Source organism: Myxine glutinosa, chromosome 9 (genome assembly GCF_964187855.1).
Source record: "Myxine glutinosa chromosome 9, kmMyxGlut1.1, whole genome shotgun sequence".
NCBI classification, from domain to species: domain Eukaryota; kingdom Metazoa; phylum Chordata; class Myxini; order Myxiniformes; family Myxinidae; genus Myxine; species Myxine glutinosa.
In genome coordinates this window covers 121,384,350-121,397,618 of record NC_136269.1, presented here as the reverse complement: position 1 = coordinate 121,397,618, position 13,269 = coordinate 121,384,350, and the positions used below count along the sequence as shown (strand labels likewise).

The window sequence follows — 13,269 nt, the reverse complement described above, 5'->3', positions numbered from 1 at the left end:
CACATTATGTATATTTACATAGATTAACTGCTAAGACATTTTAATTGCTTTCCAAAAAGGGCTCAAAACAACAGGGAGTACAATAATGGCCTTTGTGTTTGCCCGTATATTGCCTCTTCATTCATTCATAACACAATATCAGCAAGGTCAAGGAATTTATCATCGCAGTTGACAAATTCTTCCTCTTCTCCAATGATGCGATCTCTGGCCATCAGTTCGGATTCAGATCTGGCCGCTCTACCTTGGTCACGCTGCTTCTGCTCTCCCAACAATGGACGGAGGCCCTCAATGCCAGGCATGAGATGAGGTCAGTCTTTCTGGACGTACCTCATGACGATGCAGTTCAGCATCCCTCCTAGTTCGCCAAACTCTTTTCAAATTTCCAATTTCCCCTTCCTGAGAGTTTGCTTCTGTATCCATCTTGTCCACCCCATCCATGTGTGCTTCCCTACCCCTGAATTCTTCCCCACATCTCTAATTCCTCCCAGTCTCCCTCTATCTTGTCCCTCATTCCTGCTCTTGGTATGTTTTACCCCTCTCTTTCTACTGTTTCTTTTGTTCTGTTAGGCCTACATCCTCGTCCGTTTTCTAGTTTAGCTCCTCCATTAGCATCACCACCATCTCTTGTCTTCCCACATCCAAAACCTTGATCTCTTCTACCCCCGTTAATTCTCCCCAGATCCACTGTTTTTTTAAATCCCGACTTCTTTCTTTCCTGGAAGTTCTAGCAGTGTCCATGTGATTTATACCTTTCCCACCCCGCTCCCCCACCTTCCCCTGCCTCCTCCCCCCAAGCCCTCTCCCTCCCACAGATCTTCCGTTGTCCCTGTGCTCTGCTGTTGTACTTGTGTACTTCCCTCTCTCTCCACATCTTGTGTCCCGTTCCCTTTATTGCATGTTTTGTGTGTCCGTTTGTCCTTTTTGTGATTGATGTTAGCTCTTACGCTCACTCATTCATTCATTCATTCATTCATTCATTCATTCTTACACGAGCCTCGATCTTGTATAAAAAAATAAAATTAAAAAAAGCTCCTCCACGAGCCTCGACTCTGTATATTCAAATGCAATTCAAAAACTGTCAGAAATAACATTTTCATTAATGGTTCGGCCATGACTACTATCGTCTCGTCTCCATTGGAAAGGTATCTCATCACGACCATTTAATGTTCCCACATGCAGCCAGGAGCTGAAACAAATGTGAAAATTATTTTATAAAAATAATTGATGTTATCTTTGATGAGTAAAAGATAAACTACACAGAACGTGGCTGATCATTTGTGTCACATTTACGAGGCCACAGTGCCAGGTTTGCACCCACTGGTTTAATGGCAGGTGGTGTATGTGACTCACCGCTCGCCACCCGCTGGTTGCTGCGCAGTTCCGCGGGCACCTCCGCCTTGTACAATCGCTGAGAAAATGAAGGTTTGCACTGGCGACCGGTCTGTAAGACAAACACACACTCGTATGTGCACGACAAATCAATCCGAACATTTCAAGGAGGAAAGAGATCCACAAAAGGGCAATGAAAACGTGAATGCAGAACAAATGTTTCGACCCTGTGATCATTGTCCAGCGAGCGAGGTGTTCAGACGGCTTAGGCCGGACATCCTTTGAAATTTCGGTTGCTAGGATTGCCTCCATTATAAGTAAGAAGTGTTCAAGCATTTAATATGAGGACTGCTCGGTGAAATATACCCCAAGTACTGTACTTTGATCGCCCATTAAACTCAAAGATGAAACAAAAGAAGAGCGGGTTATGAAAAAACACATAGACAAGTGTGTCCAACACAAACCACAATCCCGGTAACATATTACAATCGTAAAAAGCAAAAATCTCCGGCATGCTTTGGGACAGCTGTTACAGAAAGGCTGCCCCCGCTGACCCCACCACTTAAGAATGGTCATCAGTGAGACGTTGCTCTCTGTCCCTTTCCATCGTTTGGATCATGGGGGAGCTGACGATGCATCCACCCTGTTTTGCGACGCATCCTAATCACCATATTCACAGTGGTTATTTAACAGATGTGACTAACCGAGAATAGGAATGGCTTTGTCAGGTGTTCGAAATGGAGTTAACACTTTAAAAGAAATCGCACAATGATCACTCACCAACAAAATGTACCAGGATTTAGCTCAGGTGGGACACAATATGCTTACAGACACATGGGGGTCAATAATGCTTGCAGATAGCTCATGGAGAAGAAAACATGCAACTCAAAATAAAGACCAATTACTGCACTGTAGTTACAATAAGGAAGCCGGACAATTAATAATACATACATACACAGGCACACACATGCACACACACACACACACACACACACACACACACACACACGTGTGTGTGTGTGTGTGTGTGTGTGTATGTGTGTGTGTGAGTGTGTGTGTGAGTGTGTGTGAGTGTGTATGTGAGTGTGTCATCAGCATCACTTACAAATAGATTGACTTGTGTACATACATTACAACAGCAGAAACAATGTTACCTTGTGTACATACATTAAATCTGGTTATTTTCCTTAACTTGGTGTGCCAACTGATTATCCTTCACAGATTATTACTGATTATCCACAATAATCGATTTATTGGTTGGAAAGTAAATAATCGATTTAGTTGGTGGGAAAGTCAATAATAATCGATTTAGTTGGTGGGAAAGTCAATAATTGATTTAGTTGGTTGGAAAGTCAATAATCGATTTACTTGGTGGGAAAGTCAATAATCGATTTAGTTGGTGGGAAAGTCAATAATCGATTTACTTGGTGGGAAAGTCAATAATCGATTTAGTTGGTGGGAAAGTCAATAATCGATTTAGTTGGTGGGAAAGTCAATAATCGATTTAGTTGGTGGGAAAGTCAATAATCGATTTAGTTGGTGGGAAAGTCAATAATTGATTTAGTTGGTTGGAAAGTCAATAATCGATTTACTTGGTGGGAAAGTCAATAAACGATTTAGTTGGTGGGAAAGTCAATAATCGATTTAGTTGGTGGGAAAGTCAATAATCGATTTAGTTGGTTGGAAAGTCAATAATCGATTTAGTTGGTTGGAAAGTCAATAATCGATTTACTTGGTGGGAAAGTCAATAAACGATTTAGTTGGTGGGAAAGTCAATAATCGATTTAGTTGGTGGGAAAGTCAATAATCGATTTAGTTGGTTGGAAAGTCAATAATCGATTTACTTGGTGGGAAAGTCAATAAACGATTTAGTTGGTGGGAATGTCAATAATCGATTTAGTTGGTGGGAAAGTCAATAATCGATTTAGTTGGTTGGAAAGCCAATAATCGATTTACTTGGTGGGAAAGTCAATAATCGATTTAGTTGGTTGGAAAGTCAATAATCGATTTACTTGGTGTGAAAGTCAATAATCGATTTACTTGGTGGGAAAGTCAATAATCGATTTAGTTGGAAAGTTAATAATCGATTTGGTTTGGAAAGTTAATAAACTATTTCGTTGGTTGGAAAGTTAATAATCCATTTGGTTGGAAAGGTAATAATCGATTTAGTTGGAAAGTTAATAAACTATTTAGTTGGTTGGAAAGTTAATAAACGATTTCGTTGGTTTGGAAAGTTAATAAACGATTTAGTTGGTTTGGAAAGTTAATAATCGATTTGGTTGGAAAGGTAATAATCGATTTAGTTGGTTGTAAAGCTAATAAACGATTTAGTTGGTTGTAAAGCTAATAAACGATTTAGTTGGCTGGAAAGTTAATAAACTATTTAGTTGGTTTGGAAAGTTAATAAACGACTTAGTTGGTTTGGAAAGTTAATAAACGATTTAGTTGGAATGGTAATAATCGATTTAGTTGGTTGGAAAGTTAATAAACGATTTAGTTGGTTGGAAAGTTAATAAACTATTTAGTTGGTTGTAAAGCTAATAAACGATTTAGTTGGTTGTAAAGCTAATAAACGATTTAGTTGGTTGGAAAGTTAATAAACTATTTAGTTGGTTTGGAAAGTTAATAAACTATTTAGTTGGTTTGGAAAGTTAATAAACGATTTAGTTGGTGGGAAAGTCAATTATCGATTGAGTTGGTGGGAAAGTCAATAATCGATTTAGTTGGTGGGAAAGTCAATAATTGATTTAGTTGGTTGGAAAGTCAATAATCGATTTACTTGGTGGGAAAGTCAATAAACGATTTAGTTGGTGGGAAAGTCAATAATCGAATTAGTTGGTGGGAAAGTCAATAATCGATTTAGTTGGTTGGAAAGTCAATAATCGATTTAGTTGGTTGGAAAGTCAATAATCGATTTACTTGGTGGGAAAGTCAATAAACGATTTAGTTGGTGGGAAAGTCAATAATCGATTTAGTTGGTGGGAAAGTCAATAATCGATTTAGTTGGTTGGAAAGTCAATAATCGATTTACTTGGTGGGAAAGTCAATAAACGATTTAGTTGGTGGGAATGTCAATAATCGATTTAGTTGGTGGGAAAGTCAATAATCGATTTAGTTGGTTGGAAAGCCAATAATCGATTTACTTGGTGGGAAAGTCAATAATCGATTTAGTTGGTTGGAAAGTCAATAATCGATTTACTTGGTGTGAAAGTCAATAATCGATTTACTTGGTGGGAAAGTCAAAAATCGATTTAGTTGGAAAGTTAATAATCGATTTGGTTTGGAAAGTTAATAAACTATTTCGTTGGTTGGAAAGTTAATAATCCATTTGGTTGGAAAGGTAATAATCGATTTAGTTGGAAAGTTAATAAACTATTTAGTTGGTTGGAAAGTTAATAAACGATTTCGTTGGTTTGGAAAGTTAATAAACGATTTAGTTGGTTTGGAAAGTTAATAATCGATTTGGTTGGAAAGGTAATAATCGATTTAGTTGGTTGTAAAGCTAATAAACGATTTAGTTGGTTGTAAAGCTAATAAACGATTTAGTTGGCTGGAAAGTTAATAAACTATTTAGTTGGTTTGGAAAGTTAATAAACGACTTAGTTGGTTTGGAAAGTTAATAAACGATTTAGTTGGAATGGTAATAATCGATTTAGTTGGTTGGAAAGTTAATAAACGATTTAGTTGGTTGGAAAGTTAATAAACTATTTAGTTGGTTGTAAAGCTAATAAACGATTTAGTTGGTTGTAAAGCTAATAAACGATTTAGTTGGTTGTAAAGCTAATAAACGATTTAGTTGGTTGGAAAGTTAATAAACTATTTAGTTGGTTTGGAAAGTTAATAAACTATTTAGTTGGTTTGGAAAGTTAATAAACGATTTAGTTGGAATGGTAATAATCGATTTAGTTGGTTGGAAAGTTAATAAACGATTAAGTTGGTTTGGAAAGTTAATAAACGATTTAGTTGGTTTGGAAAGTTAATAAACTATTTAGTTGGTTTGGAAAGTTAATAAACGATTTAGTTGGTTTGGAAAGTTAATAAACAATTTAGTTGGAATGGTAATAATCGATTTAGTTGGTTGGAAAGTTAATAAACGATTAAGTTGGTTTGGAAAGTTAATAAACGATTTAGTTGGTTTGGAAAGTTAATAAACTATTTAGTTGGTTTGGAAAGTTAATAAACTATTTAGTTGGTTTGGAAAGTTAATAAACGATTTAGTTGGTTTGGAAAGTTAATAAACAATTTAGTTGGAATGGTAATAATCGATTTAGTTGGTTGGAAAGTTAATAAACGATTTAGTTGGTTTGGAAAGTTAATAAACGATTTAGTTGGTTTGGAAAGTTAATAAACTATTTAGTTGGTTGGAAAGTTAATAATCGATTTGGTTGGAAAGGTAATAATCGATTTAGTTGGTTGTAAAGCTAATAAACGATTTAGTTGGTTGTAAAGCTAATAAACGATTTAGTTGGCTGGAAAGTTAATAAACTATTTAGTTGGTTTGGAAAGTTAATAAACGACTTAGTTGGTTTGGAAAGTTAATAAACGACTTAGTTGGAATGGTAATAATCGATTTAGTTGGTTGGAAAGTTAATAAACGATTTAGTTGGTTGGAAAGTTAATAAACTATTTAGTTGGTTGTAAAGCTAATAAACGATTTAGTTGGTTGTAAAGCTAATAAACGATTTAGTTGGTTGGAAAGTTAATAAACTATTTAGTTGGTTTGGAAAGTTAATAAACTATTTAGTTGGTTTGGAAAGTTAATAAACGATTTAGTTGGAATGGTAATAATCGATTTAGTTGGTTGGAAAGTTAATAAACGATTAAGTTGGTTTGGAAAGTTAATAAACGATTTAGTTGGTTTGGAAAGTTAATAAACTATTTAGTTGGTTTGGAAAGTTAATAAACTATTTAGTTGGTTTGGAAAGTTAATAAACGATTTAGTTGGTTTGGAAAGTTAATAAACAATTTAGTTGGAATGGTAATAATCGATTTAGTTGGTTGGAAAGTTAATAAACGATTTAGTTGGTTTGGAAAGTTAATAAACGATTTAGTTGGTTTGGAAAGTTAATAAACGATTTAGTTGGTTTGGAAAGTTAATAAACTATTTAGTTGGTTGGAAAGTTAATAATCGATTTGGTTGGAAAGGTAATAATTGATTTAGTTGGTTGGAAAGTTAATAAACGATTTAGTTGGTTGTAAAGCTAATAAACGATTTTGTTGGTTGGAAAGTTAATAAACTATTTAGTTGGTTGTAAAGTTAATAAACGATTTAGTTGGTTTGGAAAGTTAATAAACTATTTAGTTGGTTTGGAAAGTTAATAAACAATTTAGTTGGAATGGTAGTAATCTATTTCGTTGGTTGGAAAATTAATAAACGATTTAGTTGGTTTGGAAAGTTAATAAACGATTTAGTTGGTTTGGAAAGTTAATAAACTATTTAGTTGGTTGGAAAGTTAATAATCGATTTGGTTGGAAAGGTAATAATCGATTTAGTTGGTTGGAAAGTTAATAAACGATTTAGTTGGTTGTAAAGCTAATAAACGATTTTGTTGGTTGGAAAGTTAATAAACTATTTAGTTGGTTGTAAAGTTAATAAACGACTTAGTTGGTTTGGAAAGTTAACAAATTATTTAGTTGGTTGGAAAGTTAATAATCGATTTGGTTGGAAAGTTAATAATCGATTTGGTTGGAAAGTTAATAAACTATTTCGTTGGTTGTAAAGCTAATAAACGATTTAGTTGGTTTGGAAAGTTAATAAACTATTTAGTTGGTTGGACAGTTAATAAACTATTTAGTTGGTTTGGAAAGTTAATAAACTATTTCGTTGGTTTGGAAAGTTAAAAACTATTTAGTTGGTTGGACAGTTAATAAACTATTTAGTTGGTTTAGAAAGTTAATAAACGATTTAGTTGGTTTGGAAAGTTAATAAACGATTTAGTTGGTTTGTTAAGTTAATAAACGATTTAGTTGGTTTGGAAAGTTAATAAACTATTTCGTTGGTTGGAAAGTTAATAATCGATTTGGTTGGAAAGGTAATAATCGATTTGGTTGGCTGGAAAGTTAATAAACTATTTAGTTGGTTGTAAAGCAAATAAACGATTTAGTTGGTTGTAAAGCTAATAAACGCTTTAGTTGGTTGGAAAGTTAATAAACTATTTAGTTGCTTGTAAAGCTAATAAACGATTTAGTTGGTTTGGAAAGTTAATAAACTATTTAGTTGGTTGTAAAGCTAACGATTTAGTTGGTTTGGAAAGTTAATAAACTATTTAGTTGGTTGGACAGTTAATAAACTATTTAGTTGGTTTGGAAAGTAAATAAACTATTTAGTTGGTTTGGAAAGTTAAAAACCTATATAGTTGGTTGGACAGTTAATAAACTATTTCGTTGGTTTGGAAAGTTAAAAACTTATATAGTTGGTTGGACAGTTAATAAACTATTTAGTTGGTTTGGAAAGTAAATAAACTATTTAGTTGGTTTGGAAAGTTAAAAACCTATTTAGTTGGTTTGGAAAGTTAAAAACCTATATAGTTGGTTGGACAGTTAATAAACTATTTAGTTGGTTTGGAAAGTTAAAAACCTATATAGTTGGTTGGACAGTTAATAAACTATTTCGTTGGTTTGGAAAGTTAATAAACGATTTAGTTGGTTTGGAAAGTTCATAAACGATTTATTTGGAATGGTAATAATCGATTTAGTTGGTTGGAAAGTTAATAAACGATTTAGTTGGAAAGTTAATAATCGATTTGGTTGGTTGTAAAGCTAATAAACGATTTAGTTGGTTGTAAAGCTAATAAACGATTTAGTTGGTTGTAAAGCTAATAAACGATTTAGTTGGTTGTAAAGCTAATAAACGATTTAGTTGGTTGTAAAGCTAATAAACGATTTAGTTGGTTGTAAAGCTAATAAACGATTTCGTTGGTTGTAAAGCTAATAAACGATTTAGTTGGTTGTAAAGCTAATAAACGATTTAGTTGGTTGTAAAGCTAATAAACGATTTAGTTGGTTGTAAAGCTAATAAACGATTTAGTTGGTTGTAAAGCTAATAAACGATTTAGTTGGTTGTAAAGCTAATAAACGATTTAGTTGGTTGGAAAGTTAATAAACTATTGAGTTGGTTGTAAAGCTAATAAATGATTTAGTTGGTTTGGAAAGTTAATAAACTATTTAGTTGGTTGGACAGTTAATAAACTATTTAGTTGGTTTGAAAAGTTAATGAACTATTTAGTTGGTTTGGAAAGTTAAAAACCTATTTAGTTGGTTGGACAGCTAATAAACGATTTAGTTGGTTTGGAAAGTTAATAAACTATTTAGTTGGCTTGGAAAGTTCATAAACGATTTAGTTGGAATGGTAATAATCGATTTAGTTGGTTGGAAAGTTAATAAACGATTTAGTTGGAAAGTTAATAATCGATTTGGTTGGAAAAGTAATAATCGATTTCGTTGGAAAGTTAATAAACGATTTAGTTGGTTGGAAAGTTAATAAACTATTTAGTTGGTTTGGAAAGTTAATAAACGATTTAGTTGGTTTGAAAGTTAATAAACGATTTAGTTGGAATGGTAATAATCGATTTAGTTGGTTTGAAAGTTAATAAACGATTTAGTTGGTTGTAAAGCTAATAATAGATTTTCTTGATAGTTGAAAGAAAAAATCGTGTCCATTTAATTATAAAGGTGCCTGTTATAAAAACCAAACTTTCCGGGTTGCAGAAGAAGAAGAAGAAGAAGAGGAAGAAGAAGAAGAAGAATCAGGATTGGGAGTTCAATGCAGTTGTTCCAAAGGTAACATTTATTATTATACGACATCAGGAACACTAGTTTAGAAGGACATGGAAGGAGCACACAAAATTATATCGAGTAATACTCTAAGCCTTCTCTTCCACTAAGCAATACAAATATATATAAAAGTACATGAAAGGAGCACACAAACAACAACCAGTCAAGATGACAGAGGAAGCAGCACTAGCAACAACAAGAGCAACGTGTTATAAAATAGTATTTTTACGTCTGCCATCGAAGGTGTATGTAGGTTATGTTTTCACCCCTGTATGTTTGTTTGTTTATTGTTTGTTACTTGCGAAAATCAAAGCTTTTTCAAGTATATTGGTTGGTCTTGTGTGTTATTAGCTCCCACCGGACCGAAATGGGGACTTATAGATTGGGTCTCGTCCGTCAATCCATCTGTCCGCCTGCCACCATATATTGGTGATGTATGGACCGATTTTGTTCAAACTTGGCACAAAGACAATACATGAGAGTACATACATGCAGAAGATCTTGTTTTGTAATCTGACCAAAGATGGCCGACTGGCGGCCTTTAATGCCAAACAGCAAAATTACTAAAACCACGGGGGCTATGACATTTGATGTATTTTTCTCCTTGTTCTGTCTGTTTGTCTGTCTGTCTGTCTGTTTGTCTGTTTGTATGTCAATCGCCTACTGGTCATAATTTTAAACCGATCTTCACAAGACTTCACCAAATGGTAGAGTTGGTCATAAGGAGGAAGCTTATTGATTTTGAGGATTTTGAGGTTTGTTTGTCTGTCTGTCTATAAAAAAGACATCTCAAATAGTTGTGGATGGATTCGGACGAAATTTGGTGGAGAGGTTGGGTATGAGACACAGCCGAAATGATTAGATTTTGACACAGACAAAATGATTAGATTTTGGTGAAGATCCAGATCTGGATCCGATAATTTTTTGAGTGATTCTTCATCATTGAGAGATAGGGCTAAAACCGCTATATAGCATGATATCTCACAAAGGTATGGACGGATTCGGACAAAACTTGGTGGACACATTGGTTGTGTGACTAGGGCAAATTGATTTGATTTTGTTGAGGATTCCAATATGCATCCGGATACGAGAATTTTAAAAACATTTTTCAAGTGATTCTTCACCATTGAGTGATCGGGCCAAAAACGATGTATATATAGCATGATATTTCAAAAAGTTGTGAAAAACTTGTGACAAGAACTTATGACTTGGTGGATGAGTTGGGTAAGTGACAAGAACAAGCCGGTTATATTTTGGTTCAGATCCGGATCCAGATCTGACCAATCGGTGGGATGCAAAATGTAAACTGTTCAGTCTGGCGGAGGTTTGCTCTCTACCGAATGCTGCTCTACTTTTGAGTGTTACACTTAATTTCACATCCTCTTTGACATTCATAGATTTGTGAGGTATGCAATATGTTTGTGAAGTACAACATGATGTCTTTTGATTAGACCTTCAGCGAATTTACAAGTTATTGTAAATTATAACCCTTCTATAGACAGTGTGCATGTGACATCACCACATTTGTGATCCGCCATCTCAGAGTGCAACTCAACAAAGGAAAACTACACGTAGAATACATCATTGTGTTTACATTTGTTAAAATGGTGAATTTCTAGACTGTATTTTGTTGTGGTAATTGTGCCGTTAGGGATGATTGGTTGTCATATCATCGATTGCCAACAAGCCAGTGGCGTACAGAGGTGTCTGGCACCTCGGGGCAAAACATAATTTGTCACCTACCCAACTCATCCATCAAGTTTTGTCATAACTTGTCCACAATTTTTTGAGATGTCGTGCTATACTGTATGTTGCTTTTGGCCCTATCTCTCAATGGTGAAGAAGAACTTTTAAGAATATTGTATCTGGATCTGGATCTTTGTCCATGTCATACACCCAACCTGTTCACCAAATGTAGTCGGAATCTGCACACAACTTTTTGAGATATCCTGCTCACAGACAAACAAAACAGACAAGGGTGAAAACATAACCTCTGTCGTCCTTCGGTGGCAGATGTATCACATCAAGCTTATCTGCTCAACCAGCACGAGTCTGTGTCATTGATGTATTATAGGACTACCTTTGCTCATACAACGTGATAGCAATTCTTCACAAAAACAGCCACATGACCTATCCAGCCAGATGTTCCCAATGGTTGGAGGCATCCAAATTTTTCCCATTGATTTCACGTCTTCCAAGGTGTAGATGTTTTTCGTAAATGTAAGATAATTGAGTGTATCTGGATATAAAATGGTTGGAAAGTTAATCTCGCTTCTGGACCTTGCTGTAGTGTGCAATTCATCCAGATCTGTGCAGCCTATAACCTGTTTTTTTAAATAATATCACTCCCTAGACAGAGTATCCAACGTATCAACATCCCCATGCTTCGGCAGAGGTTTTGACCCCGATGGTTTGGCCACGACAAAGCACACAGGGCACAATAACACCAATTTTCTACTTCACCAATTTGTGAATGGACGTTCCTACATCCTCCGCTAGTACTCCAATATGGCCGTTAGGTCATGTGTGTGCGCACACTATAGGAGACGTTTTCGTCATGGGACTACCGGTAAACGGGGAACGTCTGATAAGGAAAACCCCTACACTGCGGACAGCGGCCCCATCAATTGACTCTGAATCCACACAGAAAGACGATTTCACCCTTTGTACTTCTACTCAATCTTTGTGGGGGGTCCAGCTAGAGGGGCCAGCTTCCTTGGGGTTGTGGGCTTCCAGTGAGAATGCTTGGGGCTTTTGATCATGATACAATAGAGATACACTTGGAGAAATAAGGGATGTGGGGAAGAATGAGGAGTAGGGAAGGACACAGGGCATTGACAATATGGATGCAACCGTAAAACTCTCAGGAAGGACAAAATGGAAACTGGAAAGAGGTGGGCGTGGGCGGGAGGGGTTAATGGGAGTAGAAATATCATGGTTGTGGATGGGGAATTATCTGAGATGGTAGTGAATGACTCAAAAACCATGCCTCAAAAGCCTCAAAAAGAGAACCATGACAATCACAAGTACATATGGGCAGGGTGCAGCCCGAAGTGGAGATCGGTTTCTGAGGTTTGGGACATGGAATGTGGGGACAATGACAGGGAGATCAGGAGAAGTGGTGGAAGTATTGGTCAGAAGAAGAGTGGACATATGTTGTGTGCAAGAGACGAGATGGAAGGGAAGTGGTGTGAGAATGGTGAAGGGTAGGCAGGGACAGAAATACAAGTTTGTGTGGCAAGGGTGCCCGGAGGGCGTGAATGGTGTTAGTGTCCTGTTTTCTGAGGAGTTTGTAGACAGTGTGGTGAGTGTGACCAGAGTGAGTGATAGGTTGATGATGGTGAAAATGATGATTGGAAAGCTCTTGGTGAACGTCATCTCGGGATATGCTCCGCAGGTTGGTCGAAGCGATGAAGAGAAGGACAAGTTCTGGTGTGCGATAGAGAAGCTGATGGAAAACGTGAAAGATGAGGAAGTTGTTGTGGTGGGAGGAGACCTGAATGGACATGTGGGAAGGAGTATGGATGGTTTTGAGGGAGTTCATGGGGGTTACGGATATGGTGTGAGAAATGGAGAAGGTGAAAGGATTTTGGAGTTTGCTGATGGACCTGATTTGTTGATTTGTAATACTCAGTTCCAGAAAGAGGACAATAAGCTTGTTACATACACGTCAGGTGGGTCGACGACAACCGTTGACTACCTGATGGTGCGTCGGCGAGATAGGGGGCACCTCCGGGACACAAAGGTGATCCCGGGGGAGGAGGCTGTTTCACAGCACCACTTGGTTGTCTGCGACATAAGGGTGAAAGGTGCGAGGAGAGCTCGGCGGGTGAAGTACCAACCGAGAATGAAGGTGTGGAGGTTGAAAGAGGTGACAGTAAGGGAGGCATTAAAAGAGAGGCTGAGTAGGGTAGAGGATGATGTGGTTGAGCTTGAAAGTGGTTGGATGTCAATGAAAGCTAGTCTGTTGGGAGCCGTTGGTGAGGTATGTGGATGGACAAAAGGACCACCGAGGCACTCGGAAACATGGTGGTGGGATGTTGAGGTTGGAAAGAGGATTGACGAGAAGAGGAAGAAGTTCAAAGAGTGGCAGAAGGCGAAGGGTACGGGAGCAGAAACAGCAGAGCATGAAAGTTATAAGGCAGCCAGGAAGGCTGCAAAGAAAGA

At 36.5% G+C, this 13,269-nt stretch overlaps 1 protein-coding gene across 1 annotated transcript in view; it reads right to left on the bottom strand.

The window, feature by feature from the left end:
- Nucleotides 1-13,269, bottom strand: part of LOC137434997 (cadherin-2) — a 69,861-nt gene that overhangs the window by 41,604 nt on the left and 14,988 nt on the right. Inside the window, exon 2 of the mRNA XM_068128312.2 lies at nucleotides 1,351-1,441. Coding sequence (XP_067984413.1) covers nucleotides 1,351-1,441 — 91 coding nt within the window. The remainder of the gene's footprint in view (nucleotides 1-1,350; nucleotides 1,442-13,269) is intronic.